The sequence below is a fragment of the Oncorhynchus clarkii genome, chromosome 4 (assembly GCF_045791955.1).
Source record: "Oncorhynchus clarkii lewisi isolate Uvic-CL-2024 chromosome 4, UVic_Ocla_1.0, whole genome shotgun sequence".
Taxonomy (NCBI): Eukaryota; Metazoa; Chordata; class Actinopteri; order Salmoniformes; family Salmonidae; genus Oncorhynchus; species Oncorhynchus clarkii.
Window position 1 is genome coordinate 5,604,696 of NC_092150.1, and position 26,563 is coordinate 5,631,258.

Here is a 26,563-nt window from a genome sequence, read left to right on the forward strand (position 1 = left end):
TTAGACAAATTCACTTATGTGTATTAAAGTAGTGAAAAGTTGAGTCCCATATTCCTATCACACAACAATAACAACGACAAGCTTGTCATTTAAGCTAGTTGCTGTTTGTTTTGGTTGTGTTTCAGATTATTTTTTTGTGGCCAATAGAAATAAAAAAATGATAAATAAATGTATTGCGTCATTTTTTTTGTCATTTAAAACAGAACTACAACAACAACAAACGGTCACTGTCCAAATACTGTACGACGGGACATATGCACCAAATACAGAGAATTACTTTGTGTACTTTGAGTCAGATCTTTTGAGGTTTTATATATATAATGTGACTGTGGTCTAAAACAGGGTTTACAATTCAGTTATTTCTTATTTTCAGATTATTATCTAACAAATAATCTGAAGTTACGTTTTAATATCAACACAGTCAAGTGTATACTTTTAGGATATATGTCACATTTTTAAAAACAAAATACTAAAATGTAATAAAATATGTTAAGGACTACATTTCCAGAGGTGTCTCTTGGTTATCTGTCCCTCTTACAGCAACCACTGTTTATCGGTTCCGTTTATCGGTTCCGTTTATCGATTCTGGCTTCTTTGGAAAATACCTGCAAGAATAAAAAAAACAACAGAAATACTGTTTTTGAAATGTTACATAACATGTGTTAAGCAACATCTACCAGGGTTGGGGTCAATTTAATTTCAATAAAACATTTTTAAGTAAGTTAAACTTTTCAATGAATGAAATAAGACATCGTATTTCCGTTTACTTCCTGAATTGACAAGGACATTATGAAATTGACCCCAAACCCGATAGATACATTACAATGAACGTTATCACCTGAACATCATAATAATGACGTACCTTCTACAACAGGTCAGTATCACAAACAAGATGGCCACACCACCAACCACAGCTATTACTGCAGAGATTACAGAGACTGTAGACAGGGAGGACAGGTCCAGGTCTGGAACACACCACAAACAGACAAAACAAACACTTGTTTATTAAGGACTCTATTCAATCTGTAGTACTAAAGTGTTGCCAAATATAAAAAAAGTAATTTCTGATGGTCAGACATTAGTATTGACTAACATCTGATGGTCAGACACATTAGTATTGACTAACATCTGATGGTCAGACACATTAGTATTGACTAACAGCTGATGGTCAGACACATTAGTATTGACTAACAGCTGATGGTCAGACACATTATAAGAAGTATAGAATTTATAGAAGATGTATAGAATGCATAGATGTATAGAGTATATAGATGCATAGATGCATAGAATTTATAGATGATGTATAGAATGTATATGTATAGATGATGTATAGAATGTATAAATGTATAGAATGATAGGTGTATAGAATGTGTATAGAAGATGTATAGAATTTATAGAATGTGTATATGATGTATAGATGTGTAGAATGTTTCAATTATAGACGTATATAATGTATAGACATAGATTATATAGATGTATAGTTTATATAGATGTATAGATTGAATAGATTATATAGATGTATACAGTGGCCTTGCGAAAGTATTCGGCCCCCTTGAACTTTGCGACCTTTTGCCACATTTCAGGCTTCAAACATAAAGATATAAAACTGTATTTTTTTGTGAAGAATCAACAACAAGTGGGACACAATCATGAAGTGGAACGACATTTATTGGATATTTCAAACTTTTTTAACAAATCAAAAACTGAAAAATTGGGCGTGCAAAATTATTCAGCCCCCTTAAGTTAATACTTTGTAGCGCCACCTTTTGCTGTGATTACAGCTGTAAGTCGCTTGGGGTATGTCTCTATCAGTTTTGCACATCGAGAGACAGAAATTTTTTCCCATTCCTCCTTGCAAAACAGCTCGAGCTCAGTGAGGTTGGATGGAGAGCATTTGTGAACAGCAGTTTTCAGTTCTTTCCACAGATTCTCGATTGGATTCAGGTCTGGACTTTGACTTGGCCATTCTAACACCTGGATATGTTTATTTTTGAACCATTCCATTGTAGATTTTGCTTTATGTTTTGGATCATTGTCTTGTTGGAAGACAAATCTCCGTCCCAGTCTCAGGTCTTTTGCAGACTCCATCAGGTTTTCTTCCAGAATGGTCCTGTATTTGGCTCCATCCATCTCCCCATCAATTTTAACCATCTTCCCTGTCCCTGCTGAAGAAAAGCAGGCCCAAACCATGATGCTGCCACCACCATGTTTGACAGTGGGTATGGTGTGTTCAGGGTGATGAGCTGTGTTGCTTTTACGCCAAACATAACGTTTTGCATTGTTGCCAAAAAGTTCAATTTTGGTTTCATCTGACCAGAGCACCTTCTTCCACATGTTTGGTGTGTCTCCCAGGTGGCTTGTGGCAAACTTTAAACAACACTTTTTATGGATATCTTTAAGAAATGGCTTTCTTCTTGCCACTCTTCCATAAATGCCAGATTTGTGCAATATACGACTGATTGTTGTCCTATGGACAGAGTCTCCCACCTCAGCTGTAGATCTCTGCAGTTCATCCAGAGTGATCATGGGCTTCTTGGCTGCATCTCTGATCAGTCTTCTCCTTGTATGAGCTGAAAGTTTAGAGGGACGGCCAGGTCTTGGTAGATTTGCAGTGGTCTGATACTCCTTCAATTTCAATATTATCGCTTGCACAGTGCTCCTTGGAATGTTTAAAGCTTGGGAAATCTTTTTGTATCCAAATCCGGGTTTAAACTTCTTCACAACAGTATCTCGGACCTGCCTGGCGTGTTCCTTGTTCTTCATGATGCTCTCTGCGCTTTTAACGGACCTCTGAGACTATCACAGTGCAGGTGCATTTATACGGAGACTTGATTACACACAGGTGGATTGTATTTATCATCATTAGTCATTTAGGTCAACATTGGATCATTCAGAGATCCTCACTGAACTTCTGGAGAGAGTTTGCTGCACTGAAAGTAAAGGGGCTGAATGATTTTGCACGCCCAATATTTCAGTTTTTGATTTTTAAAAAAAGTTTTAAATATCCAATAAATATCGTTCCACTTCATGATTGTGTCCCACTTGTTGTTGATTCTTCACAAAAAAATACAGTTTTATATCTTTATGTTTGAAGCCTGAAATGTGGCAAAAGGTCGCAAAGTTCAAGGGGGCCGAATACTTTCGCAAGGCACTGTAGATGTATAGAATGTATAGATTATATAGATGTATAGTATGAATAGATTGTATAGATGTATAGATTATATAGATGTATAGTATGAATAGATTATATAATTGTATAGAATGTATAGATTATATAGATGTATAGTATGAATAGATTATATAGAGGTATAGATGTATAGAATTTCCTACCTGTGCACATATATGACCCGGGTGTGTTGAGGCAGTCCGTGTTTTGGGGGCACGGGGTTGGCTGATCGGCACACTCATCGACATCTACAGCAAATCAGTCAGAATACAAAACTAAAGACATGCATGTCGACTGTAGTGCCTTAATTAAAATCTCTCTCTCTCACACACACACACACCCCTCCAGCCCACTCCCTACCGTGGCAGATTGGGGGAGCAGGACTCCATTGATAGCTGTTGGGGTCACAGGTCACAGAGGATGGACCAATCAGCTGATAGCCTGGACCACACTGGTAGTAGATGACGGAGTCACAGAGCAGAGAGAAGCCTGTCTGTAACCTGGGGATTGAACCACAACTGGGATCTGGGAGGGAGGAAGGAGGAGTAAGTACAGTGATAACCTAATGATGATGAGGTCACAGTAGAGAGAAGCCTGTCTGTAACCTGGGGATTGGACCACAACTGGGATCTGGGAGGGAGGAAGGAGGAGTAAGTACAGTGATAACCTAATGATGATGAGGTCACAGTAGAGAGAAGCCTGTCTGTAACCTGGGGATTGGACCACAACTGGGATCTGGGAGGGAGGAAGGAGGAGTAAGTACAGTGATAACCTAATGATGATGAGGTCACAGTAGAGAGAAGCCTGTCTGTAACCTGGGGATTGGACCACAACTGGGATCTGGGAGGGAGGAAGGAGGAGTAAGTACAGTGATAACCTAATGATGATGAGGTCACAGTAGAGAGAAGCCTGTCTGTAACCTGGGGATTGGACCACAACTGGGATCTGAGAGGGAGGAAGGGGGAGGAAGGAGGGAGGAGGAGGAGGGAGGGAGGGAGGAAGGGGGAGTAAGTACAGTGATAACCTAATGATGATGAGGTCACAGTAGAGAGAAGCCTGTCTGTAACCTGGGGATTGGACCACAACTGGGATCTGGGAGGGAGGAAGGAGGAGGAAGGAGGGAGGAGGAGGAGGGAGGGAGGGAGGAAGGGGGAGTAAGTACAGTGATAACCTAATGATGATGAGGTCACAGTAGAGAGAAGCCTGTCTGTAACCTGGGGACTGGACCACACCTGAGGAGGTCAGATGAAAGTCAACGGCCTGTTGGAGAGGAGCGGCCTGAGCAAGGCTCTGCACAGAATCCCTGATCTACTAAATACACGTATTTTGCGTACCATGTAGTTGCTAGATTCCTTTACTGACTCCATGTCCAATCTCTATATTTTCCCTCCCTCTTTCGCTACCTGTGTCTGGTTCCATCCAATCAGAGAGGTTATGGTGAGGGATGAGGGTTAGGAGAACAGTACCTGTTCCATCCAGACAGAGGTTAAGGTGAGGGATGAGGGTTAGGAGAATAGTACCTGTGTCAGGCTCCTTCCAGGCAGAGAGGTTAAGGTGAGGGATGAGGGGGTGGCTGCAGGCCAGCATGTCTTCTGGGCTGACCGTACGGCTGAATGGGTCGGAGGGAACACGTGTGATGTGCGTGTTGTCACAGATGATACGTGACAGGGACACGGTGTGAAGCTGAGCTCTCTGGGTGCTGGTGAACACAGCCTCTCTCTCCCACCAGAAACTGACAGAGGGGGAGAGGTTACTGGGTAGGCAGACATACTGTAGGGCCGATTCAAAACAGACACATTGGGTGGGCAGCATCTCAGACATACACTGAGTGTACAAAACATTAGGAACACCTTCCTAATATTGAGTTGCACCCCCTTTTGCCCTCAGAACAGTCTCAGTTCGCTGTGGAAAGCGTTCCACAGGGATGCTGGTCCATGTTGACTCCAATGCTTCCCACAGTTGTGTCAAGTTGGCTTGGTGGACCATTCTTGATACACATGGGAAACTGTTGAGCGTGAAAAACCCAGCAGCGTTGAAGTTCTTGACACTGAAACCGGTGCGCCTGGCACCTACTACCATACCCGGTTCAAAGGCACTTAAATATATTTTTGCAGCGCGGGTCACATTTAAAGGTCATTTCCGATTGACCCGGCATTTGCAGCATTTACTTAGACTTATGATCTCTGCGACAGCGGTAACAACGCCTTTAAACGGAGCTTAGCCCACAAAGGGCCGATCGGATTGAATTCCAGTGTCACGTTCTGACCTTTATTTCCTTTGTTTTGTCATTATTTAGTATGGTCAGGGCGTGAGTTGGGTGGGCAGTCTGTTTGTTTTTCTATGATTTGGGGATTTTTATGTTTCGGCCTAGTATGGTTCTCAATCAGAGGCAGGTGTCATTAGTTGTATCTGATTGAGAATCATACTTAGGTAGCCTGGGTTTCACTGTGTGTTTGTGGGTGATTGTTCCTGTCTCTGTGTTTTGCACCAGACAGGGCTGTTTTTGGTTATTGTTTTGTAGTGTTCGTGTTTATCTTTTTGTTATTAAACATGAATCAATATAACCACGCTGCGTTTTGGTCCGCCTCTACTTCACCACAGGAAAACCCCTTACATCCAGTCTAATTGTTATTACATGCGTTATTACATGCGTTATTACATGTGTTATTACATGCCTTATTACATGCGTTATTACATGCGTTATTACATGCGTTATTACATGCGTTATTACATGCGTTATTACATGCGTTATTACATGCGTTATTACATGTGTTATTACATGTGTTATTACATGCGTTATTACATGTGTTATTACATGTGTTATTACATGTGTTATTACATGCGTTATTACATGCGTTATTACATGTGTTATTACATGCCTTATTACATGTGTTATTACATGTGTTATTACATGTGTTATTACATGCGTTATTACATGCGTTATTACATGCGTTATTACATGCGTTATTACATGCGTTATTACATGCGTTATTACATGCGTTTGTGTCTCACAACCTTGTAACACCTCGTTTGGAGAGTGTTGCTGTGTGCAGAGGGTCCCAGGTTGGAGCCCAGTTTGAGGTAGAACAGGGATGGAAGCCTTACTGTTACACAATAAGAGTCAAACCACCATCTCTCATCTCACCTGTCTCCGTCTCTCAGTGCTCTGAACTGCTTGGCCAGTAGACAGGCCAGGAGGGGTCCCACCCGGCCCCCAGGTAGAGGCGGCTCTGAGATGGCCCCCACCCATACGTCGATGTTCTGGGACGTCCCGTACAACAACAGGAACTTCTCAGCCAGACCAGGGTTACCCAGGATACCTGCCAGGTCAGAGGTCAGACGAACGTGATGGAAATACGTTGGAACACATTTTCATTGTCCTGTATTATCCTTTGTGGTTTTAAATGTAGTATGGTGCAGTGTATACACGTATGTGCTATGAATTATGAGGAACACAATGGAAAACAAGTGCAGTGTATACAAATATGAAAACAAGTTCTCAATGAGATTGGCTAGAATGTTTATTTTTTATTTTTATAATGATCAAATATTCTGTTTATCTATCTACCTGCAAGGTCAGAGGTGGTGTTGGGAACAGAGAGGCCACAGAGCCCACGCCACGAGCTGTAACCTGGTAGAGCAGGAAGTAGGGGGAAGGAGAGATTGATGGAGGGAATAGAAGAAGAAGAGGGGTAGAAGAATTAAGAAAATAAATGGAGATAAAACAACAACAAGGATAAGTCCAGTTGGGCCATCTTCTAACATGTACGTTTGAGAGTATACTATAAGTACTGTATACTGTTTAATATACCAGCAGGGACCAGGTAGGCCTGTACTAATATAGTATTGTAGTATAATAATATAGTACTAATATTACCAGGCAGGCCATGGTCTATATAATATAGTAATATAGTACTAATATTACCAGGCAGGCCATGGTCTATATAATATAGTAATATAGTACTAATATTACCAGGCAGGCCGTGGTCTATATAATATAGTAATATAGTACTAATATTACCAGGCAGGCCGTGGTCTATATAATATAGTAATATAGTACTAATATTACCAGGCAGGCCGTGGTCTATATAATATAGTAATATAGTACTAATATTACCAGGCAGGCCATGTTCTATATAATATAGTAATATAGTACTAATATTACCAGGCAGGCCGTGGTCTATATAATATAGTAATATAGTACTAATATTACCAGGCAGGCCATGGTCTATATAATATAGTAATATAGTACTAATATTACCAGGCAGGCCATGGTCTATATAATATAGTAATATAGTACTAATATTACCAGGCAGGCCGTGGTCTATATAATATAGTAATATAGTACTAATATTACCAGGCAGGCCATGGTCTATATAATATAGTAATATAGTACTAATATTACCAGGCAGGCCGTGGTCTATATAATATAGTAATATAGTACTAATATTACCAGGCAGGCCGTGGTCTATATAATATAGTAATATAGTACTAATATTACCAGGCAGGCCGTGGTCTCGACCTCGCTGCAGGTTGAGGGCACCCAGGTCTAGTGGCATCCCACCCTGGGCCTGGAACAGTCTCTCAGTTAGCTCCTCAACCATCATCTGGCCAGGCATCTGGAGCTTGGCTGGGGAAAGGAGGAGGCCACGCAGCACTGGGTCTATACCACCTGAGAGAGGTGGGAGAGAGGTGGGAGAGAGAGAGGAGAGAGGTGGGAGAGAGAGAGGAGAGAGGTGGGAGAGAGAGAGGTGGGAGAGAGAGAGGAGAGAGGTGGGAGAGAGAGAGGAGAGAGGTGGGAGAGAGAGAGGTGGGAGAGAGAGGAGAGAGGTGGGAGAGAGAGAGGAGAGAGGTGAGGGAGAGAGAGGTGGGAGGTGGGAGAGAGAGAGGTGGGAGGTGAAAAGAGGTGAGGGAGAGAGAGGAGAGATGTGGGAGAGAGAGAGGAGAGAGAGAGGAGAGAGGTGGGAGAGAGAGAGGAGAGAGAGAGGAGAGAGGTGAGGGAGAGAGAGAAGAGAGGTGGGGGAGAGAGAGGGGAGAGAGGTGGGAGGTGGGAGAGAGAGGAGAGAGGTGAAAAGAGGTGAGGGAGAGAGAGAAGAGAGGTAGGGGAGAGAGAGAGGAGAGAGGTGGGGGAGAGAGAGAGAGGAGGGAGGTGGGGGAGAGAGAGGTGGGAGAGAGGTGGGAGAGAGAGAGGAGAGAGGTGGGAGAGAGGTGGGAGAGAGAGAGGAGAAATGTGGGAGAGAGAGAGGAGAGAGGTGGGAGAGAGAGAGGAGAGAGGTGGGAGAGAGAGGAGAGAGGTGGGAGAGAGAGGAGAGAGGTGAGGGAGAGAGAGAAGAGAGGTGGGGGAGAGAGAGAGGAGAGAGGTGGGAGAGAGAGGAGAGAGGTGAAAAGAGGTGAAAAGAGGTGAGGGAGAGAGAGAAGAGAGGTGGGGGAGAGAGAGAGGAGAGAGGTGGGGGAGAGAGAGAGGAGAGAGGAGAGAGGTGAAAAAATGGGGGGATTATGTACAAAAAGTGATGTAATTTTCACCTTATTGGGATCAAAATACCCTCAAATTAAAGCTGACAGTCTGCACTTTAACCTCTTAGTCATTGTATCATTTCATACCAAAGTGCTGGAGTACAGAGCCAAAACGACAACAAATAAATTCCCTGTCCCAATACTTTTGGAGCTCACTGTATGTGGTCATTTTACTCCCTTTTGTTTAATGCACTGATTTTAAGTCTCTCCGGGTAAGACAAGAGCATCTGTTAAAAACATTAGGTTTTCAGTCCAGCAGTAGGCTTAATCTGGATCCGGGAAACTGGCCCTATTTCAATGGATCCTTTCTATTGAGAATGCATTTTAGTCCAGTTCTAGCCTTAATCTGGATCCGGGAAACTGGCCCTATTTCAATGGATCCTTTCTATTGAGAATGCTTTTTAGTCCAGTTCTAGCCTTAATCTGGATCCGGGAAACTGGCCCTATTTCAATGGATCCTTTCTATTGAGAATGCTTTTTAGTCCAGTTCTAGCCTTAATCTGGATCCGGGAAACTGGCCCTATTTCAATGGATCCTTTCTATTGAGAATGCTTTTTAGTCCAGTTCTAGCCTTAATCTATGTCCGGGAAACTGGCCCTATTTCAATGGATCCTTTCTATTGAGAATGCTTTTTAGTCCAGTTCTAGCCCTAATCTATGTCCGGGAAACTGGCCCTATTTCAATGAATCGTTTCTATTGAGAATGCTTTTTAGTCCAGTTCTAGCCTTAATCTATGTCCGGGAAACTGGCCCTATTTCAATGGATCGTTTCTATTGAGAATGCTTTTTAGTCCAGTTCTAGCCCTAATCTATGTCCGGGAAACCAGGCCCTAATTTAAAACGTCTCACCCTCCTGTACGACCCTCCAGGATGCGAAGAGGGAGTGGTGTAGGGGCAGAGGTGGGTGCTGTGGGGCGAGGCTGTACCCGGGGCCCAGGCGGGCCACCATCGGCTGCACGGTGACGTGGGCAAAGCGGAAGGCGGCGGCTGAGAAGACGTTAGCGATGCTGGGGTCAATCTCAGGGTCGTAGCCCTTGTACGGAGGCATCAGGAGGGAAGTGGGGGTCTCACCCAGGACCCTGGGCAAGTAGTGCTCCCAGGTCAGTATCTGAGGGAGGATGAGATCAGGGGTGAAGCAGTATTCTAATAGTGCTCCCAGGTCAGTATCTGAGGGAGGAGATCAGGGGTGAGGCAGTATTCTAATAGTGATCCCAGGTCAGTATCTGAGGGAGGAGGAGATCAGGGGTGAAGCAGTATTCTAACTTTACATCCGTGCCACTGCCTGCGATACAGAAAACAGAAAACACAACACCAACTCCATCATCACTTAACCAACTGGCGTTGTGGACAACAACCTCTCCCTCAACGACCCTGGAGGAGGCGTCATCTGTCTGGAAAACAGAAGCACCTAGAACCCAGACCCTGGAGGAGGCGTCATCTGTCTGGAAAACAGAAGCACCTAGAACCCAGACCCTGGAGGAGGCGTCATCTGTCTTGAAAACAGAAGCACCTAGAACCCAGACCCTGGAGGAGGCGTCATCTGTCTGGAAAACAGAAGCACCTAGAACCCAGACCCTGGAGGAGGCTTCATCTGTCTGGAAAACAGAAGCACCTAGAACCCAGACCCTGGAGGAGGCATCATCTGTCTAGAAAACAGAAGCACCTAGAACCCAGACCCCGGAGGAGGCTTCATGTGTCTGGGAAACAGAAGCTCCTAGAACCCAGACCCTGGAGGAACCTGTCTGGGAAACAAACACATAGTGTGTGTACCTGGTGGACAGCCCCCATGATCTTCCTGGCCTCCTGGTACAAGGTGTCTGGGCTCCAGTGAGGGTTGAGGAGGTGCAACTCGCTGACCAGCCTGTTGTGTTCCCTCAGGAACAACGTGTGGAGTGCTATCATCCCCAGGTGCTCATTGGCCCGTGAGTCGCCTAGACAACAGAATACAGGAAGTTTGACCCATAGACATACAGTTACTAGAAGGAAGAGCTATCAAGGTGCTCATTGGCCCGTGAGTCACCTAGACAACAGAATACAGGAAGTTTGACCCATAGACATACAATAACTAGAAGTGTGTCTGTCACATGAATGAAACTATATAATCGCTACATATTCGTCGCCAGACCCACTGGCTCCAGGTCATCTATAAGTCTATGCTAGGTAAAGCTCCGCCTTATCTCAGCTCACTGGTCACGATAACAACACCCACCAGTAGCACAAGTTCCAGCAGGTATATCTCACTGATCATCCCCAAAGCCAACACCTCATTTGGCCACCTTTCCTTCCTGTTCTCTGCTGCCAGTGACTGGAACGAATTGCAAAAATCGCTGAAGTTGGAGACTTTTATTTCCCTCACTAACTTCAAGCATCAGCTATCTGAGCAGCTAACCAATCGCTGCAGCTGTACTTAGTCCATCTGTAAATAGCCCACCCAATCTACCTACCTCATCCTCATACTGTTTTTATTTACTTTTCTGCTCTTTTGCACACCAGTATCTCTACTTGCTCATCATCATCTGGTCATTTATCACTCCAGTGTTAATCTGCTAAATTGTAATTATTCGCTCCTATGGCCAATTTATTGCCTACCTCCTCATGCCTTTTGCACACACTGTATATAGACTTTATTTTTTTTCCCTACTGTGTTATTGACTTGTTTATTGTGTTATTGGCTTGTTTATTGTTTATTCTTTGTGTAACTCTGTGTTGTTGTTTGTGTCACACTGCTTTGCTTTATCTTGGCCAGGTCGCAGTCGTAAATGAGAACTCGTTCTCAACTAGCCTATCTGGTTAAATAAAGGTGTTCTCAACTGGCCTACCTGGTTAAATAAAGGTGTTCTCAACTAGCCTACCTGGTTAAATAAAGGTGTTCTCAACTGGCCTACCTGGTTAAATAAAGGTGTTCTCAACTGGCCTACCTGGTTAAATAAAGGTGTTCTCAACTAGCCTACCTGGTTAAATAAAGGTGTTCTCAACTGGCCTACCTGGTTAAATAAAGGTGTTCTCAACTAGCTTACCTGGTTAAATAAAGGTGTTCTCAACTAGCCTACCTGGTTAAATAAAGGTGTTCTCAACTAGCCTACCTGGTTAAATAAAGGTGTTCTCAACTGGCCTACCTGGTTAAATAAAGGTGTTCTCAACTAGCCTACCTGGTTAAATAAAGGTGTTCTCAACTAGCCTACCTGGTTTAAATAAAGGTGTTCTCAACTGGCCTACCTGGTTAAATAAAGGTGTTCTCAACTAGCTTACCTGGTTAAATAAAGGTGTTCTCAACTAGCCTACCTGGTTAAATAAAGGTGTTCTCAACTGGCCTACCTGGTTAAATAAAGGTGTTCTCAACTAGCTTACCTGGTTAAATAAAGGTGTTCTCAACTAGCCTACCTGGTTAAATAAAGGTGTTCTCAACTAGCTTACCTGGTTAAATAAAGGTGTTCTCAACTAGCTTACCTGGTTAAATAAAGGTGTTCTCAACTGGCCTACCTGGTTAAATAAAGGTGTTCTCAACTAGCCTACCTGGTTAAATAAAGGTGTTCTCAACTAGCTTACCTGGTTAAATACAGGTGTTCTCAACTAGCCTACCTGGTTAAATAAAGGTGTTCTCAACTGGCCTACCTGGTTAAATAAAGGTGTTCTCAACTAGCTTACCTGGTTAAATAAAGGTGTTCTCAACTAGCCTACCTGGTTAAATAAAGGTGTTCTCAACTAGCCTACCTGGTTAAATAAAGGTGTTCTCAACTAGCCTACCTGGTTAAATAAAGGTGGGGAAAAAAACACAAAAAAACCCCCGGTAATGATTAATTAATTATGCTAAATCAAATATAACCTGTCTCTGTATAGCCGTATATACAGTGCCTTGCGAAAGTATTCGGCCCCCTTGAACTTTGCGACCTTTTGCCACATTTCAGGCTTCAAACATAAAGATATAAAACTGTATTTTTGTGTGAAGAATCAACAACAAGTGGGACACAATCATGAAGTGGAACGACATTTATTGGATATTTCAAACTTTAACAAATCAAAAGCTGAAAAAATTGGGCGTGCAAAATTATTCAGCCCCCTTAAGTTAATACTTTGTAGCGCCACCTTTTGCTGCGATTACAGCTGTAAATCGCTTGGGGTATGTCTCTATCAGTTTTGCACATCGAGAGACTGACATTTTTTCCCATTCCTCCTTGCAAAACAGCTCGAGCTCAGTGAGGTTGGATGGAGAGCATTTGTGAACAGCAGTTTTCAGTTCTTTCCACAGATTCTCGATTGGATTCAGGTCTGGACTTTGACTTGGCCATTCTAACACCTGGATATGTTTATTTTTGAACCATTCCATTGTAGATTTTGCTTTATGTTTTGGATCATTGTCTTGTTGGAAGACAAATCTCCGTCTCAGTCTCAGGTCTTTTGCAGACTCCATCAGGTTTTCTTCCAGAATGGTCCTGTATTTGGCTCCATCCATCTTCCCATCAATTTTAACCATATTCCCTGTCCCTGCTGAAGAAAAGCAGGCCCAAACTATGATGCTGCCACCCCCATGTTTGACAGTGGAGATGGTGTGTTCAGGGTGATGAGCTGTGTTGCTTTTACGCCAAACATAACGTTTTGCATTGTTGCCAAAAAGTTCCATTTTGGTTTCATCTGACCAGAGCACCTTCTTCCACATGTTTGGTGTGTCTCCCAGGTGGCTTGTGGCAAACTTTAAACAACACTTTTTATGGATATCTTTAAGAAATGGCTTTCTTCTTGCCACTCTTCCATAAAGGCCAGATTTGTGCAATATACGACTGATTGTTGTCCTATGGACAGAGTCTCCCACCTCAGCTGTAGATCTCTGCAGTTCATCCAGAGTGATCATGGGCCTCTTGGCTGCATCTCTGATCAGTCGTCTCCTTGTATGAGCTGAAAGTTTAGAGGGACGGCCAGGTCTTGGTAGATTTGCAGTGGTCTGATACTCCTTCCATTTCAATATTATCGCTTGCACAGTGCTCCTTGGGATGTTTAAATCTTGGGAAATCTTTTTGTATCCAAATCCGGCTTTAAACTTCTTCACAACAGTATCTCGGACCTGCCTGGTGTGTTTCTTGTTCTTCATGATGCTCTCTGCGCTTTTAACGGACCTCTGAGACTATCACAGTGCAGGTGCATTTATACGGAGACTTGATTACACACAGGTGGATTGTATTTATCATCATTAGTAATTTAGGTCAACATTGGATCATTCAGGAATCCTCACTGAACTTCTGGAGAGAGTTTGCTGCACTGAAAGTAAAGGGGCTGAATAATTTTGCACGCCCAATTTTTCAGTTTTTGATTTGTTAAAAAAGTTTGAAATATCCAATAAATGTCGTTCCACTTCATGATTGTGTCCCACTTGTTGTTGATTCTTCACAAAAAAATACAGTTTTATATCTTTATGTTTGAAGCCTGAAATGTGGCAAAAGGTCGCAAAGTTCAAGGGGCCGAATACTTTCGCAAGGCACTGTATATGAATGAATTAACATACATGGGTGTAGTAGGGCTGCAAACCACTAAACACTTGTTCTGTCTACCCTATTAGCACTCATCTGCACTGTCTCGACTGCCTCATCATTAATTACTGTTGTTGCCACGTTCTGTTGCATAATTCAACAGGTGTGTCAATAGCAGGACACCATCTGAAAAAAATATATATATATTGTAAAAAAAATTACAATTTAAAAAATGTACACCCATCAAAATAAAAGTTATCTTTCTACTCTTTCTTGCGATGTAAGTGTGGAGAAGGTGCGTTAAATCCCTGACTAAACTTTAGCGTTCATACAGACTCAACTGAAAGACAGTGTATCCCATTGAGCCCATGTCAGCCATTACCGGGGTGTGTGTGACGGGTCGTTGCGAACATCTCCGCGGTGGTGACGTTAACGGGGGGAAAAACATCAGGCACGAGCAAGAGTCAAAGGAAAGCAATAAATCGCAGCCAGATTTAAAGTGATAAGTGGATTTTGCATCGATCAAACACAGCAAATACTGCTGAAAAAGACAGACCCTCAGGTGGGCGGGGCATGCGCGTTGCTATAGAAACATTATGTATCTAGGCACACAGTTTATAGCAGCAGGTAACTAGGTTGTTACCGTAAAGCACTTTGTGAGAGATGTTGCAAAAAGGTCATTATACATTTTTGTTTGATTGATTAATTGATTGATTAATTGATTGATGGATTGTAACATACCTGCTTGGAAACAGGATGTAATATTCTCCTGTTCTGTTGGTGCAGTAGCAGATGTGTCAGAGGCACTTGTGGCTCCAGTGGAGTTTGCCTCAGACCCGCTTCGTGGCCCACAGGGATCCAGGCGTCCCTGTAGGCGAGGCAGGTAGGGCATGTAGGCGAGACCCTGGTCTGAGGCCTGGTCATTGAGGGCCAGAAGACCCAGTGGAGAGGAGTGGTTCCTCAGGGCCGCAGCCATGGGGGAGGAGCTACCGTACACCATACTGGCGTCCACGAATGAGGTGATGGCGTTCAGTTGCTCCCGGTGATGGTGGGGTGTGCCTTCGCTCCCGACACAGCTGGGCGCCGAGCGGAAGAAAGGCATGCAGCTCTGTGTACCAGTACGAGGGTCTGACAGCGGGATCTGGAGAGAGGGGAAGGAAGGCATGCAGCTCTGTGTACCAGTACGAGGGTCTGACAGCGGGATCTGGAAAGAGGGGAAGGAAGGCATGCAGCTCTGTGTACCAGTACGAGGGTCTGACAGCGGGATCTGGGGAGAGGGGAAGTGTGTGCGTGTGCATGTGTGCGTTTCACTTTACACTGAATAGATTCGGAGCAGGAAAGAATTAGACTGGCCAGAAGTAGCTATTTAAAGCTTCAATCAGCAGTTAAAACCATTTTTAAAAGGGGTCCTCCCAGACCCTGTTTTGGTAAAAAGCTGAGGGGTAGGGCAGGAGAAATGTAACCACTCTCAAATTCATAGACAGAGCTATGGATGCAAAGACTGACCATCCATGATATCAACATTATAGTTTTAATCCCGTTGGAGGCTATTTAGTGTTTGTTTAGGGATGGTTCTAAATGTAGAAAATGTGGACCTGGAGGAAAATAGGAGGAGGGCCACGCTTTTTCAAATTCAGTCAGGAGGGGCAGGGTTTAGTGTGGGCCATGTTATTTGCAATTGATGAAATGTCTATATTTCAGTGATTTAAGGGCTTATTTAATTTGTTTACCTTTATTTAACTAGGCAAGTCAGTTATTAAGAACAAATTCTTATTTTCAATGACGGCCTGTGGGTTAACTGCCTGTTCAGGGGCAGAATGACAGATTTGTACCTTGTCAGCTCGGGGATATGAACTTGCAACCTTCCGGTTACTACAACGCTCTAACCACTAGGCTACGCTGCCGCCCCGATTATTAGGCTGTTATATGGATGTGTTTCCAATGCCGACCCTCATCTTTGATTGTGAAGTGATCTAATTATGTCGCTATCATTTTTGTAATATAGAAGATGTTTTAAACCCAGACAGCTTTTAGGTGACCCACTGGGGACAGATGTCAATTCAACATCTATTCCACGTTGCTTCAACGGGTAGCCTAGTGGTTAGAGCATTGGCGCATTGGACTAGTAACCGAAAGGTTACTAGAGGAAGGTGGGTTGGTGTTGGGAGGGGAAGGTGGGTTAGTGTTGGGAGGGGAAGGTGGGTTAGTGTTGGGAGTGGAGGGCAAGGTGGGTTAGTGTTGGGAGTGGAGGGCAAAGTGGGTTAGTGTTGGGAGGGGAGGGGAAGGTGGGTTAGTGTTGGGAGAGGAAGGTGGGTTGGTGTTGGGAAGGTGGGTTAGTGTTGGGAGAGGAAGGCAGGAGAGGAAGGTGGGTTAGTGTTGGGAGGGGAAGGTGGGTTAGTGTTAGGAGAGGAAGGTGGGTTAGTGTTGGGAGGGGAAAGTGGGAGAGGAACGTGGGTTAGTGTTGGGAAGGGAAGGTGGGAGAGGAAGATGGGTTAGTGTTGGGAGGGGAAGGTGGGAGAGGAAGGTGGGTTAGTGTTGGGAGGGGAAGGTGGGTTAGTGTTGGGAGGGGAAGGTAGGAGAGGAAGTTGGGTTAGTGTTGGGAGGGGAAGGTGGGTTAGTGTTGGGAGGGGAAAGTGGGAGAGGAACGTGGGTTAGTGTTGGGAGGGGAAGGTGGGTTAGTGTTGGGAGGGGAAGGTGGGTTAGTGTTGGGAGGGGAAGGTAGGAGAGGAAGTTGGGTTAGTGTTGGGAGGGGAAGGTGGGTTAGTGTTGGGAGGGGAAAGTGGGAGAGTAACGTGGGTTAGTGTTGGGAGGGGAAGGTGGGTTAGTGTTGGGAGGGGAAGGTGGGAGAGGAAGGTGGGTTAGTGTTGGGAGGGGAAGGTGGGTTAGTGTTGGGAGGGGAAGGTGGGAGAGGAAGGTGGGTTAGTGTTGGGAGGGGAAGGTGAGTTAGTGTTGGGAGGGGAAGGTGGGAGAGGAAGGTGGGTTAGTGTTGGGAGGGGAAGGTGGGTTAGTGTTGGGAGGGGAAGGTGGGAGAGGAAGGTGGGTTAGTGTTAGGAGGGGAAGGTGGGTTAGTGTTGGGAGGGGAGGGGAAGGTGGGTTAGTGTTGGGAGGGGAGGGGAAGGTGGGTTAGTGTTGGGAGGGGAAGGTGGGTTAGTGTTGGGAGGGGAAAGTGGGAGAGGAACGTGGGTTAGTGTTGGGAGGGGAAGGTGGGTTAGTGTTGGGAGGGGAAGGTGGGAGAGGAAGGTGGGTTAGCGTTGGGAGGGGAAGGTGGGTTAGTGTTGGGAGGGGAAGGTGGGAGAGGAAGGTGGGTTAGTGTTGGGAGGGGAAGGTGAGTTAGTGTTGGGAGGGGAAGGTGGGAGAGGAAGGTGGGTTCGTGTTGGGAGGGGAAGGTGGGTTAGTGTTGGGAGAGGAAGGAGGGTTAGTGTTGGGAGGGGAAGGTGGGTTAGTGTTGGGAGGGGAAGGTGGGAGAGGAAGGTGGGTTAGTGTTAGGAGGGGAAGGTGGGTTAGTGTTGGGAGGGGAGGGGAAGGTGGGTTAGTGTTGGGAGGGGAAGGTGGGTTAGTGTTGGGAGGGGAAGGTGGGTTAGTGTTGGGAGGGGAAAGTGGGAGAGGAACGCGGGTTAGTGTTAGGAGGGGAAGGTGGGTTAGTGTTGGGAGGGGAGGGGAAGGTGGGTTAGTGTTGGGAGGGGAAAGTGGGAGAGGAACGTGGGTTAGTGTTGGGAGGGGAAGGTGGGTTAGTGTTGGGAGGGGAAGGTGGGAGAGGAAGGTGGGTTAGTGTTGGGAGGGGAAGGTGAGTTAGTGTTGGGAGGGGAAGGTGGGAGAGGAAGGTGGGTTCGTGTTGGGAGGGGAAGGTGGGTTAGTGTTGGGAGAGGAAGGAGGGTTAGTGTTGGGAGGGGAAGGTGGGTTAGTGTTGGGAGGGGAAGGTGGGAGAGGAAGGTGGGTTAGTGTTACGAGGGGAAGGTGGGTTAGTGTTGGGAGGGGAGGGGAAGGTGGGTTAGTGTTGGGAGGGGAGGGGAAGGTGGGTTAGTGTTGGGAGGGGAAGGTGGGTTAGTGTTGGGAGGGGAAGGTGGGTTAGTGTTGGGAGGGGAAGGTGGGTTAGTGTTAGGAGGGGAAGGTGGGTTAGTGTTAGGAGGGGAAGGTGAGTTAGTGTTAGGAGGGGAAGGTGGGTTAGTGTTAGGAGGGGAAGGTGGGTTAGTGTTAGGAGGGGAAGGTGGGTTAGTGTTAGGAGGGGAAAGTGGGTTAGCATTCTGGACTTCTCTCTTTCTCTGTTCTGGACTTCTCTCCTGCTCATTTGTTATTCATTTTTAAATTATTGAATTTTTTTGTAAAATGTGTTAAGACCTCAACTACACTTTCAATAAATTGTGATTGATTTGATTTGACCTGTAGCTCTATAGGGAAGCAGGGAGTGTCTCACCTGTATAGGGAAGCAGGGAGTGTCTCGCCTGTATAGGGAAGCAGGGAGTGTCTCGCCTCTATTGGGAAGCAGGGAGTGTCTCACCTGTATAGGGAAGCAGGGAGTGTCCCGGCTGCATGTGCGGGTACAGTCGGCCCCGGTCCTGAAGGCAGCTGTGCTGGGACTCTGAGGGGTCAGAGCGAAGTCATGGTCGATCCACTGACCCCACTCCACCAACAGGTGGGACAGAGATGAGTCCAGAGAGATGTTCTCATTGTGGGTGTAGAGAACGTTCTGGGATATCAGGCGCACCTGGAGGGAGATGGGAGGAGAGGAGGGAGGAGAGAGGGGGAGGTAGGAGAGAGGGAGGTAGGAGGTGGGAGGAGAGGAGAGAACAGAGAGGGAGGTGGGAGGAGAGAGGGGGAGGGAGGAGAGAGGGGGAGAAGAGGAGAGAACAGAGAGGGGGAGAGAGGGGGAGGGAGGAGAGAGGGAGGTAGGAGGTTGGAGGAGAGGGGAGAACAGAGAGGGGGAGGGAGGAGAGAGTGAGGTTGGAGGAGAGAGGAGGGAGGGAGGTGGGATGAGAGGAGGGAAAAAAGAGGAGGGAACAGAGAGGGGCAGGGAGGAGAGAAGGAGAAGGGTGAGGTTATTACAGTGAGTTTGGTTTTACAGCTGACCTGACGTAGAGTAAAATGACAGAGGAAACATTCCATGTTGAACAGAGGCTTATGATGACTCAGGTCAACAGCAGTGCACTATATAGGGATACTGTAGCCAGAAATAGGATAGGACTCTTACCAGTACAGGGTGTAGTTGATAGGATAGGACTCTTACCTGGGGCAGGGTGTAGTTATAGGATATGACTCTTACCTGGGGCAGGGTGTAGTTATAGGACTCTTACCTGGGGCAGGGTGTAGATAGGATAGGACTCTTACCTGGGGCAGGGTGTAGTTATAGGACTCTTACCTGGGGCTGGGTGTAGTAGATAGGATAGGACTCTTACCTGGGGAAGGTTGTAGTTATAGGACTCTTACCTGGGGCAGGGTGTAGTAGATAGGATAGGACTCTTACCTGGGGAAGGTTGTAGTTATAGGACTCTTACCTGGGGCAGGGTGTAGTTATAGGACTCCTACCTGGGAACAGGGTGTAGTAGATAGGATAGGACTCTTACCGGGGGCAGTGTGTAGTAGATAGGATAGGACTCTTACTGGGGGCAGGGTGTAGTTATAGGACTCTTACCTGGGGCAGGGTGTAGTTATAGAACTCCTACCTGGGGCCGGGTGTAGTAGAAAGGATAGGACTCTTACCAGGGGCAGGGTGTAGTTATAGGACTCTTACCTGGGGCAGTGTGTAGTAGATAAGAGTCCTATCCTATCTACTACACCCTGCCCCCGGTAAGAGTCCTATCCTATATACTACACCCTGCCCCAGAGTCCTATCCTATCTACTACACCCTGCCCCCGGTAAGAGTCCTATCCTATATACTACACCCTGCCCCAGAGTCCTATTCTATCTACCACACGCTACCCCCGGTAAGAGTCCTATCCTACCGGGGGTAGGGTGTGGTAGATAGAATAGGACTCTGGGGCAGGGTGTAGTATATAGGACTCTTACCTGGGGCAGGATGTAGATAGGATAGGACTCTTACCTGGGGCAGGGTATGGTAGATAGGATAGGACTCTTACCTGGGGCTGGGTGTGGTAGATAGGATAGGACTCTTACCTGGGGCAGGATGTAGATAGGATAGGACTCTTACCTGGGGCAGGATGTAGATAGGATAGGACTCTTACCTGGGGCAGGATGTAGATAGGATAGGACTCTTACCTGGGGCCGGGTGTAGTATATAGGATAGGACTCTTACCTGGGGCAGGATGTAGATAGGATAGGACTCTTACCTGGGGCAGGATGTAGATAGGATGGAACTCTTACCGGGGGCCGGGTGTGGTAGATAGGATAGGACTCTTACATGGGGCAGGGTGTAGTATATAGGATAGGACTCTTACCTGGGGCAGGATGTAGATAGGATAGGACTCTTACCTGGGGCAGGATGTAGATAGGATAGGACTCTTACCTGGGGCAGGATGTAGATAGGATAGGACTCTTACATGGGGCAGGGTGTAGTAGATAGGATAGGACTCTTACCTGGGGCAGGATGTAGATAGGATGGGACTCTTACCGGGGGCCGGGTGTGGTAGATAGGATAGGACTCTTACATGGGGCAGGGTGTAGTATATAGGATAGGACTCTTACCTGGGGCAGGATGTAGATAGGATAGGACTCTTACCTGGGGCAGGATGTAGATAGGATAGGACTCTTACCTGGGGCCGGGTGTAGTATATAGGATAGGACTCTTACCTGGGGCAGGATGTAGATAGGATAGGACTCTTACCTGGGGCAGGATGTAGTAGATAGGATAGGACTCTTACCTGGGGCTGGTAGATAGGATAGGACTCTTACCTGGGGCAGGATGTAGTATATAGGATAGCACTCTTACCCGGGGCAGGATGTAGATAGGATAGGACTCTTACCTGGGGCAGGATGTAGATAGGATAGGACTCTTACCTGGGGCAGGGTGTGATAGATAGGATAGGACTCTTACCTGGGGCAGGGTGTGGTAGATAGGATAGGACTCTTACCGGGGGCAAGGTGTAGTTATAGTAGGTGTGTTCAGGGTCCCAGCCCCTAGGGACCCCTCTGATGTCCTCGTACTCTGGGGGGAGCCAGCGGGAGTACGGGGTGTTGGCCGCACCCCACTTAGGGTGCTGTCTGGAGAGGGTTGACAACGTGGGTGACACACACAAACTACAAGTCATGTCAAATCAAACACTAATTTCCTTTTCACACAGTAGTTTCAACCTGAACCCTACTGGCTGGACGTTGTCAGGCAGACAGAGCGAGAGAAAAAGAGACAAGCAGACAGCCAGAGATCAAATCTAATTGTATTTGTCACATGCCACCGAATACAATAGGTGTAGACTCTACCGTGAAATACTTACGGGTCCTTTCCAACAATTAAGAGTTAAAAAGTACATTACAAAAATACAATATTTGAAACAAAAATACAGAAATAATAAGAAATAGAATAACAATAACGAGGCTACATACAAGGAGTACCGGCACCGAGTCAATGTGCAGGGGTACTACAGACAAGACAGACAGACAGACCTGTTGTTGCACTCCCCGGTGAATGAACGGTAGCGTTCAGACAGACAGCCAGTCTTACAGAGGGGTCTCTGCATCTCAGAGGAACAGCCCGTAGCATGCAGTAGAACCTGCATGTCCTCCTCACTCAGCGGGTCTGTTGGGGGGGGGGGGGGGGGGAGAGACGAAGGACAGACAGACAGTCTTAATGAGCGTTCACACTACACAAGCGGCCTCTCCTAGCCAAACTAGCCTCGTCCTCATTTTTTTATTTTCCCTTTATTTAACTAGGCAAGTTAGTTAAGAACAAATTCTTATTTTCAATGACAGCCTGGGTTAACTGCCTGTTCAGGGGCAGAACGACAGATTTGTACCTTGTCAGCTCGGGGGTTTTGAACTTGCAGCCTTTCGGTTACTGGCCCAACGCTCTAGGCTATACCACTAGGCTACCTGCCGCCCCCACCCACCCTCATGTGGGTGCTAACAAGCTAGCAATTGAGCTAGGTAGTGCTACATATCAACAGCCATTGACAGCCAATCCAGTAGGGGTTGGAAGCTATGACGAGCTTCGATTGGTCCCTTGCTTTGCATTATTGCAGAGGATTTTCATAAAGTTCAGCTTTCCCCAACTTTAGTCCCGCCCTGTACAGCTCCTTCGCCCAATGCCATCGCTCGCATCGCTCAACGGTTCCCCCGCCCATCCCACTTCTCTCGCTTTACTTCCATTGAAAGTGAATGGCTTCCCATGTTTCACTGCGCCATGCCGTTGTATAGAGAACCTGCATGTCCTCCTCATTCAACAGGTCTGTTGGGTAACAGCTTTTAGCCTGCAGGAGAACCTGCATGTCCTCCTCATTCAGCAGGTCTGTTGGGTAACAGCTTTTAGCCTGCAGAAGAACCTGCATGTCCTCCTCACTCATCCTCACTCAACAGCTCTGTTGGGGGACAGCTTTTAGCCTGCAGGAGTACCTGCATGTCCTCCTCATTCAACAGGTCTGTTGGGTAACAGCTTTTAGCCTGCAGGAGAACCTGCATGTCCTCCTCATTCAACAGGTCTGTTGGGTAACAGCTTTTAGCCTGTAGGAGAACCTGCATGTCCTCCTCATTCAACAGGTCTGTTGGGTAACAGCTTTTAGCCTGCATGTCCTCCTCATTCAACAGGTCTGTTGGGTAACAGCTTTTAGCCTGCAGGAGAACCTGCGTGTCCTCCTCATTCAACAGGTCTGTTGGGGGACAGCTTTTAGCCTGCAGGAGAACCTGCATGTCCTCCTCATTCAACAGGTCTGTTGGGTAACAGCTTTTAGCCTGCAGGAGAACCTGTATGTCCTCCTCATTCAACAGGTCTGTTGGGGGACAGCTTTTAGCCTGCAGGAGAACCTGCATGTCCTCCTCACTCAACAGGTCTGTTGGGGGACAGCTTTTAGCCTGCAGGAGAACCTGCATGTCCTCCTCATTCAACAAGTCTGTTGGGGGACAGCTTTTAGCCTGCAGGAGAACCTGCATGTCCTCCTCACTCAACAGGTCTGTTGGGTAACAGCTTTTAGCCTGCAGGAGAACCTGCATGTCCTCCTCACTCAACAGGTATGTTGGGGGACAGCTTTTAGCCTGCAGGAGAACCTGCATGTCCTCCTCATTCAACAGGTCTGTTGGGTAACAGGAGAACCTGCATGTCCTCCTCATTCAACAGGTCTGTTGGGTAACAGGAGAACCTGCATGTCCTCCTCACTCAACAGGTCTGTTGGGGGACAGCTTTTAGCCTGCAGGAGAACCTGCATGTCCTCCTCATTCAACAGGTCTGTTGGGTAACAGGAGAACCTGCATGTCCTCCTCACTCATCCTCACTCAACAGGTCTGTTGGGTAACAGCTTTTAGCCTGCAGGAGAACCTGCATGTCCTCCTCACTCAACAGGTCTGTTGGGTAACAGCTTTTAGCCTGCAGGAGAACCTGCATGTCCTCCTCACTCAACAGGTCTGTTGGGTAACAGCTTTTAGCCTGCAGGAGAACCTGCATGTCCTCCTCACTCAACAGGTCTGTTGGGGGACAGCTTTTAGCCTGCAGGAGAACCTGCATGTCCTCCTCACTCAACAGGTCTGTTGGGTAACAGCTTTTAGCCTGCAGGAGAACCTGCATGTCCTCCTCATTCAACAGGTCTGTTGGGTAACAGCTTTTAGCCTGCAGGAGAACCTGCATGTCCTCCTCATTCAACAGGTCTGTTGGGGGAGATTTACACACAACCCAAACCGTACCGCTGACTCAAACCATACTGTGTTTTCTGACATAGTTCCAGCAACTATGGTAACAAGGCCAACACAGCCAGGCTCGGATCAGGTCGGCTCTGTAGTATATGTGTAATGTTATAGTTTAGTACCAGGTAGACTGGACTGGGCCATGGGTTAGGTAGTACCAGGTAGACTGGACTGGGTTAGGGTTAGACAGTACCAGGTAGACTGAACTCAGCCATGGGTTAGACAGTACCAGGTAGACTGGACTGGACCATGGGTTAGACAGTACCAGTTAGACTGGACATGGGTTAGGGTTAGACAGTACCAGGTAGGTTGGACTGGGCCATGGGTTAGACAGTACCAGGTAGACTGGACTGGGTTAGGGTTAGACAGTACCAGGTAGACTGGACTGGGTCATGGGTTAGACAGTACCAGGTAGACTGGACTGGGCCATGGTACTGGTGTAGACCATCTCTCTGATCAGTTCCACTGTATTGTCCAGCAGCTCAGCTGCGCTGATGTGCCTCCTGGTCTGGGGTCCGATCTGCTTGAACTGAGCCAGGAGGTCGCTGGGTCTCAGAGCACCCTCCGACAGAGATGTCTTCACCCTGGAAGGACAGAGGACAGTACCCATATTATCAGACAGACAGACAGATGAACAGACAGGCAGATGAACAGACAGACAGATGAACAGACAGGCAGGCAGATGAACAGACAGGCAGATGAGCAGACAGACAGGCAGGCGAACAGACAGGCAGGCAGATGAACAGACAGGCAGGCAGATGAACAGACAGACAGGTGAACAGACAGACAGGCAGGCAGATGAACAGACAGACAGGCAGGCAGATGAACAGACAGGCAGACCCTAATTGGTAAATAGCATTTCTCTTTTCATAAACATCAAAATGGCTTTTCACAAATAATCTGAGCAATTTACTGACGACAGTCTTGTTCTATTGGCTCACCTCTCCTTGGTGTGGGCGTAAGCAGCATTAGTACGTTCTAAAGACCTTTTCAGAGCCTCCTCTACCAGCGTAGAGGGCAGATAGGGAACCCCTGGAAATGATACAGTACAATGAATAACCCAATATAACTATTTGTGCCTTTTGGAATGAGTCAAGGAGTATTAGCCCTTTATAAACAGATTAGTTTATTACTCACCCAGAGCGTTGCGTAACAGGCAAGCGGCTGCACTCAACGTGTGCCGGGGTTCGTTCCAATACTCTAACAATGCTAGCAATAGGTACTCTACATCTGCCTGCTGCACCACCTGGCGGCGCGCATGTGTAATTACCTTAATAACCACATCGCCACACTTAAAGTATAGTGAGTGCATATACATTTTAAGATACAAAATGTTCCAGAAAACTCTCTCTAACCAGGTTTCCACCCGACCTTTTTTTTATGCGCGCAAAGTAAGTCACGCATTAACATGTGTGGCAGCCAGCTGTGTGGTCATCCCACTACAACTCGTCGGGAAAGCACACGGTGTATTAGGCTACAGAATAAATAAATGATGAACTTCACAGGGTGATGAAAGTCCAAGGTTGTGAGCTTGATGCTCCTTTTCAATAAAATATCGAGGGTCTTATTTTGGTGACCTGAGGATCGACGCTTAACAAATACACTTATTGTTTTGCTTTTATCCATAATGTAGACGAGCCGAACCGCACTGAATCGGTGGTTGGCTAGAGCGAACTGGCCAAGAACCAGCGTGGGAGCATTTGCTATTTAATGCAACAGTTTCGGTAGTAATAGAGTGGAAAATGCGATTGAAACACATGTTGAATTTTAGATATCGATACATGAAAGCATCAAAACTTAAGCAGAACATTTGTTTTGTGTGCAATATGTCACTACACAATGACTTTACATATTTTATCAGCAACAAGTCCGTTTGGTCCAGTGCGGATTTTTTAAATATTCGAATCTGTCACCATTTGGATGGAAACCTAGCTAATGATACTGATCAATAACAACTGATATGAAACTACCCTTTATGACACTAGCCTTTATTATATTGGACGACATAATCGGTTCCCAACAATCCCTTTAATTATACAACAGACGATCCAATGATAATTCTTGTCATAAACATGGATGACCCCCCCCTTTTAAAAATGTCGGATAATCTCATGACAGTATGAAGTGTTCTCAACAGGCCATTTAACACACAGAACAGTGTACCTGAGTCATTGTGAGCTAGCTCGGTTGGTGAAGCTGGGTGAGGTAGACAGCAGAGCAGAGTTAGAGACAGAACAAGTAGGAGACCCTACAACAACAAGACATGTATAACATAAAAACAATGTCATAGAGGACATCTGGGAACCCAGAACCACATTTTACACTCTGTCACGAGATCAACATAGAGGTAGTATAGAGGTAGTATACTTTCAGATCAACATAGAGGTAGTATAGAGGTAGTATACTTTCAGATCAACATAGAGGTAGTATACTTTCAGATCAACATAGAGGTAGTACACTTTCAGATCAAGATAGAGGTAGTATAGAGGTAGTATACTTTCAGATCAACATAGAGGTAGTACACTTTCAGATCAACATAGAGGTAGTATAGAGGTAGTACACTTTCAGATCAAGATAGAGGTAGTATAGAGGTAGTATACTTTCAGATCAACATATGGATAGTATACTTTCAGATCAACATAGAGGTAGT

At 46.1% G+C, this 26,563-nt stretch overlaps 1 protein-coding gene across 1 annotated transcript; it reads right to left on the reverse strand.

The window, feature by feature from the left end:
• Window positions 1–537: 537 nt before the first annotated feature.
• On the reverse strand, window positions 538–26,085 carry LOC139407472 (eosinophil peroxidase). The gene is made up of 18 exons (XM_071151267.1): window positions 26,077–26,085; window positions 25,051–25,159; window positions 24,855–24,945; window positions 24,322–24,497; window positions 21,691–21,823; window positions 21,162–21,291; window positions 18,634–18,840; window positions 14,880–15,279; window positions 10,450–10,610; window positions 9,529–9,787; window positions 7,668–7,838; window positions 6,735–6,797; window positions 6,312–6,486; window positions 4,687–4,898; window positions 3,527–3,691; window positions 3,331–3,414; window positions 863–965; window positions 538–605 (listed from the first exon to the last, which is right to left on the reverse strand). The coding sequence occupies exons 1-18, from the start codon at window positions 26,083–26,085 to the stop codon at window positions 551–553; spliced, it is 2,703 nt and encodes a 900-aa protein (XP_071007368.1). The 3' UTR covers window positions 538–550.
• Between the last annotated feature and the right edge of the window lie 478 nt (window positions 26,086–26,563).